At 42.1% G+C, this 6,763-nt stretch overlaps 1 protein-coding gene across 1 annotated transcript; it reads left to right on the top strand.

Annotated features, from left to right (window-relative positions):
* Positions 1-5,094: 5,094 nt before the first annotated feature.
* On the top strand, positions 5,095-6,174 carry LOC142538487 (uncharacterized). The gene has a single exon (XM_075643802.1). It carries the CDS (start codon positions 5,095-5,097, stop codon positions 6,172-6,174), a length of 1,080 nt encoding a protein of 359 aa, XP_075499917.1.
* The last annotated feature ends 589 nt before the right edge of the window (positions 6,175-6,763 follow it).

Here is a 6,763-nt window from a genome sequence, read left to right as displayed (position 1 = left end):
TGCCAGATGTTTCAGATTTGAAACGACAGACATTGTCAGAAGCGCATAACAGTCAATTCAGTATTCATCCTGGTGGCAGAAAGATGTATAATGATTTGAAAAGACAGATTGGTGAAAACAGATGAAAGCTGATATTGCTGATTTTTTATTCAAATGTCTGAATTACCAATAGGTGAAAGCCGAAAGAAAGAAACCTGGAGGATTGTTACAGAGCTTATCTATTCCTGAATGGAAATGGGATGACATTTCCATAGACTTTGTGACGAAGCTACCACGTTCCTCCCGAGGTTGTGATGCGATTTGGGTAGTGATTGACAGATTGACCAAATCAGCATGTTTTATTCCGTACAAGATGACGTACAGACATGACCAGATGGTAGAGATTTATGTCAGAGAGGTGGTCATATTGCATGAAGTGTCGAAGTCGATTGTTTCAGACCGTGATCCTCGGTTTACTTCGCACTTTTAGCAGAGTTTACAGCAGGCTCCAGGTACGAAGTTACATAATAGTATCACATATCATCCTTAGACCGACGGACAGTCAGAGCGGACTATCCAGACATTGGAGGATATGCTTAGAGCTGTAGTGCTTGATTTTGACACTATTTGGCAAGAATCTCTATCACTTCGTGAGTTTTCGTACAACAACAACTTTCAGACGAGTATAGAAATGGCACCGTTTGAAGCGTTGTACGATAAGAAATGCAGATCCCCTCTATATTGAGATGATATCTCTGAGGTACCTGAGATTGGACCTGATATGATCAGAGATATGACAGAAAAAGTGAAGCTGATTCAGAAGAGGATGAAGGCCGCTCAAGACAGACAGGCCAAATATGCCAATGTTCGACATAGACCGTTGGTATTTGAGGTAGGAGACCGAGTATTCTTGAAGATTTCACCTTTCAGAGGAGTTTTCAGATTTGGCAAGAAAGGGAAGTTGTCTTCACGTTATATTGGGCCGTATGAGATTCTCGAGAAGATAGGAGATCGCGCCTATCGACTCGCTTTACTGCCTTCTTTATCCAGGATACATGATGTCTTTCATGTTTCTTTATTGAGGAAATATCCTTCCGATGCTTCACATGTTATTCAGCCAGACGAGGTCGAACTTAATGAGACACTGAGTTACTTTGAGAAGCCGATTCAGATTCTTGATCGTAAAGAAAAGCAACTAAGAACGAAGACTATTCTGCTTGTGAAAGTTTAGTGGAGTCGTCATGGCACTGAAAAAGCTACCAGAGAGACAGAATCAGATATGAGACAGAGATTTCCCGAGTTGTTTCACTGATGTGAGTTTTCTGTTTAACTTCTGTTATACATTTCTTTCTGATATGATCTGATGCCTGTGATTTCGGTGACGAAATCGGATCTTAGGGGGGAGAAATGTAATGCCCGAGAATTGTGTTATTGTAATCTGAAATGATTTGTTGATAATTGAGGTGATTGTAGACGGAACGGGCTAGATCAGGATAGGAGAAAAGAAGACTGAATTATGTGCGAGGACTGAGCACCTCGCGCATATGCGCGACCCAGCCGGGCGCATTTGCGCGAGGTAGGCAGAGAACCTTGCGCATATGCGCGACATGGACCCGCACATATGCGCGAGTATGGCAGAGAGTTGCAAAGAACCTCGCGCATATGCGCCGGGTGAGGGCGCGCATATGCGCGAGTTGCCGTGAAGATACGCGCCGAGACATAGTGTCTCGCGCATATGCGCCGAAGGAAGTCGCGCATATGTGCGAGACGTGCAGCTTGAAGGAGTGATACACGTTTCTTCACCATGCAATATATATATATATATATATATATATATATATATGTATATATACTTCATGTCTTCAGAATAGAGATAAGAGAGGAACGAGAAAGGCTTCCGAGGAAAGTTCAAGTTTCTTGATAGTAAATTCAATTCACGCAAGATCCGCCCGTCTGATTTTTAATCCGACTTCAGTACTGAGTTTCTATCGACAAGAGCTTCAACTGGACGTAAGTTTCTTATGTTTTTGATATGATTTGAAATTATGATATTGCCATAATCAGATATGATTGATATATGGTGTTCTTGACATAGTAGACATCGTATAATCGAGACCGGATTGAAGAACATATATCGTATGAAATTTTTATGATTTTCAGAATGGATTTGATTAAGTTTTGATATCATATTTGTATTGTTATTGATTATGAGTTGTGGGAATTGATATCTGTTGATTTGTATTGCGGGGTATATTGAGATTGTGCAGTTATGCCGTTGAAACAGAATTAGATTAAATTCTGATTATATCCAGTATTGATTTGAGTGGTGTATTGATATTGTACTCCTCGATATTGTCATTGCCAGATTGAGTATTGACATGCTTCGAATTCGAGACTTCGATTCGTCAGATAGACAGAAAGAAAGGTATAAATCAATGTTGATTCGGGATTGCACAACTCGAGTTTGATTTAACTTGAATTTCCCAAAATCACATACTTAATTGTCATTGCCTCGATATGTTGCAATGTTTGAGATTGATATGCTTATTCTATTGATTTATAGTTAAGCATATGTTATGTGAGGAGTCATGGGCGGATGTGCCTAGTCCTTGGGCTGATGTGCCTGTTATTTGGCGGAGATGCCAAGTCTTTGGCAGAGGTGCCAAGACACTGGACGTTTGGTCATATCGATGTTGCTTAGGAGTGGATTGACTTCTATCGTCGAGATTCGATATGGACAGGACAAAAGTCCGTAAATAAGAACGTACCGCCACCACGATCGAGAGAGTAGGTGGGAGATTGTTACATTCTTATTCAGATCGGGATCCCTAGATTAGGAACGAGTCGAGTCAGAGAGTATGAATCAGAGTTTGATTTACAGTGTTATATCGATTCAGGTTTTTCGGATTTGATACATGTTATTGACATTTGTTTCATGCTTTTATATCTGTTTATATGATTGCATGTATACATGATTTATACTGGGAATGTATTTCTCATTTGAGTTATCCGGCTGTTGTTGTATTTGTATGTGTGCATGACAACAGGTGGGACAGGATCAGGGTCAAGACGAGGATGAGAGATTATACTTTAGCGTGGGGATTCGGACCCAGAAGTAGAGTAGGTTTCAGCACTTGATATTTAGTGGTTGAACCCTAGTTTGATTTTAATGTAATGGTACCAGACATGTACTTTTACTTTTGATATGTATATCAGATTGAATTCCATTATGTTTCCGCACTTGTATTAAAAAAAAAATTAGACCATGTTTATCTTAATTAATTCAATTATTCCCAAAAATGATTAAGAAATGAATTAGCGTCCGGGTCTCCACAGGATATTTGACTCGACACAACTCATGCAAAAATATTATATTTTATGTCAAAAATATTATTTTTCATGATATGTATAGATTAGGTCGACCCGTCTAATAGATATAGGCCCGTGAGATTGTCTCACGAGAGACCTACTCTTTTAATTGTTACAATTGAGAAACAAGAGTAAAAAATCATAAATTAAAGAAACCAAATGTTGATGTTTGCATATCATTGAAGGATTTTAGATATTTAACACGGTTTATTTAAAATTAAACAGGTTCGAGTCTATTTTTTCGTCAATTTATTTTATTTGTATTATAAGGGATAAATTCATTGTTTAACCTCACAAAAAGCAATGATGAAAAATTATGTTTTCTAATTTTTTTAATACGCCTTAAATAGCTTGTCAGCATGTTGCCACATTCACTTTTTTTTAAACACAATTTGTCTATGTAAAATCTTACGTTCTCTGATATGAGAATCCTGATATAACTGTGTACTTTAATTGACAAAATGAATTTTTGTTTAAACATTATAAAATGAATTCTACCCATTTTCTAAACATAAATTATTATTATTATTGATAAAACACATGGGTCTCGAACCGTAATATCATCATTATATTTTATTTGTAGTAATAGAAACGATACAATCATTAACTTTACAAAATAATAACAAAAATACAAATTCAAGAGAAAAGTTACGGTCTTGTTAAACCAACATTTTCATTCTCAATTTCGATCATATTCGCAGTCCTGAAATCTTGTATTTGAAATTTATAATAAATAAAAAAATTATTAAAATATATTGATGCCCCAAATATTCAACCGCGCTTGAGTACTATTTCATCCCGAGGACCTTAAACGTAACCCATCGGGCACGACTCGTCCGAATTCGGTACCATCTCTAAACGAGCTCAGCCGTTCTTCTCGAACACATCGGTCGAGCACCAAGCTCGGCCGAACCCCTGATGGCCGAGCCCTGGTGCTCGGCCAAGTCTTGGACAGAGCTCGGCCGAGCACCAGGGTAGAGCTCGGCCGAGCCCTAGTGGCCGACCCCTGGTGCTCGGCCAAGCCTTAGGTAGGGCTCTAGGGCTCGGCCGAGCCCTAGTGGCCGAGCCCTGGTGCCCGGCCACGCCCAAGCCCTAGTGGCCGAGCCCTGGTGCTCGGCCACGCCCGAGGTAGGGCTCGGCCGAGCCCTGGTGCTCGGCTGAAGTGGCCAAAGCCTTGGTAGCCGAGCCCTGAACAGAGTTCAGCCGAACCACAGGTATCCGAGCCCAACCAGCGTCCGGAGTAGGGTTCTGTCAAGCACAGGTGCTCATGACATGAATCTCAGGCCCAAGTGTCCTGTTCCTATCCTAAGAACTTTGTCACATGTCAAAAGCGTGAATAATCTGTAAATATGCTAGAATCTCGCCGTTTGATTAGATGTGACAAGAAATCCGGCCCGAATTTGCAGTGATTGGAGAAGAATTTAAGGAAATTTACCTAAAATAGGCTTCGACACGGTATGAGAAGAAGTCCTCTCAACCACTATAAATACCCATTTCTATTTCATGGTAGAAAAACCAAGATATTCGCATCTTCCCATTTCTTTATCCGATTAAAAGATCAAAGTGGTCGCGTCGGAAAAGTTTTCGACGTCTTCTAATATCCATTAGTCTGTATAGACCGGTAGTGTTCCACCCGTTCCGGTTCAAAAATTGTTGATCTAAAGCTCAAGCTCACTAGACCGAACCCAGAGAAAATTTGGTAGCATCAATTGGCGCCGTCTGTGGGAACTTTGAAAGAGAGATAAGATGGCAAGTACCAGGAGTCGATCGGGAGAGGACAATCAACCAACATCCAACATGGCAGAGCTCGTTCGGCTGATCACAACGACTGTCGAACAAGTCTCGGCCCAAAGACCAGACAACAATCCTCCTCCAGGAGAGGATCGTGAAGCTCAGAGACAAGAGATACAAAGATTAAGGGAGGAGATTGAACGTCTTAGAGAAGAGAGGAATGCACCCCCTCCTCCACCCCTTCTGGCTCGGGGGATCCCTTTCTTGGCCGAGATATTGGCTACCGAATTGCCTCAAAATTTCAGATTCCCTAATGTCGGAGAATACGACGGCTCGGGGGATCCGGAAGAGCATCTATCCCGGTTTGAGAACGCGGCATTACTGCACCAATACTCAGACCCGATCAAGTGTAGGGTCTTCTTAACCACTTTGGTCAGGTCATCCCAACAGTGGTTCAATTTGCTTAGGCCGGGGACCATCAAAACTTTTCAAGACTTCGCAAGAGCTTTTCTCCACCAATTTGCAAGCAGCAAGAAACATCCATTGACGGCTCTGAGTTTGTTCAATGTCAAACAACAAGAACAGGAGAGCCTACGAGATTTTGTTAAGAGGTTCAACAAGATGGTCATCGATGTTCCCTCGGCTACTCCGGATATACTGATCAGTGCCTTTACACAAGGGCTAAGAGGTGGTGATTTCTTCAAGTCGTTGGTGAAAAAGCCCCCAGCTACTTTTGAAGAACTCTTGGCGAGAGCAGAGAAGTATATGAACGTGAAAGAAGTACAAATGGCTAGGAAAAGTGAACCGAAGGCCTCGGCCAAAGCTACGCGAGACGTTCGACCCCCCGACCTCGTGCCAAGGGTCGGACGTTTCGAACCACCTACGCTGCTTGGGCAATTCGCCGCTTACACACCTTTGAAAGTCAACAAAGCCCGAGCATTGGAACTATGTGATGAACGACAACTCATTCGAAGACCTTGGAGTAGTGACAGAGGACCTCGTAACCCCAGGTCAGAAAGGTATTGCGGATTTCACAAGGATTATGGTCATACTAACGATGAATGTCATCATTTGAATCAAGAAATAGAACGGTGAATGTCATCATACTAACGATGAATGTCATCATACTAACGATGAATGTCATCGATGAAAGCAATTCTAGTCAGTCCAGGTGGTGAGCACCGACCCCCTAGGAGAACTCGGGAGGAAAGTCGTCCTGAAAGGAGAATGGCTCCGAATCAAAGGGAAAATTTTCAAAATGCTAACCCGAACATGCGGAGGGCAGAACCTCGGGAATAACCACCCCCTCGAGGGGTAATTAATATGATATCGGGTGGGCCTACAGACGGAGACTCCAACCGGGCCAGGAAAGCTAGCAGCAGAAGGTTGGAGAACATGGAGATTAGTAGCACTAGAACTCGCTCAGGACTAATGATCACTTTTGGACCCGAGGACATGAAGGGAGTGGTCGATCCACATAATGATGCTTTGGTTATCCGAGCTATGATCGCCAATTACGAGGTTGCTCGTATCTTTGTGGACTCCGAGAGTTCTGTCAACGTTCTGTTTAAAGAAGCAATGGATCAGATGGACTTGGGCGAATACACGGTAGAGCCTATCTCCACAGCTTTGTTTGGATTCACGGGGCACGCAATACATCCCCTTGGAGTCGTCAATCTCCTTC

Source organism: Primulina tabacum, chromosome 3, assembly GCF_025594145.1.
Source record: "Primulina tabacum isolate GXHZ01 chromosome 3, ASM2559414v2, whole genome shotgun sequence".
In the NCBI taxonomy this organism is placed as follows: Eukaryota; Viridiplantae; Streptophyta; class Magnoliopsida; order Lamiales; family Gesneriaceae; genus Primulina; species Primulina tabacum.
Note: the sequence above shows the minus strand (reverse complement) of the source record. Positions and strands in the feature narration are given on the sequence as shown.

Coding starts and splice junctions, on each gene's coding strand:
- LOC142538487 (XM_075643802.1), top strand. CDS start 5,095: ATGGCAAGTACCAGGAGTCGATCGGGAGAGGACAATCAACCAACATCC.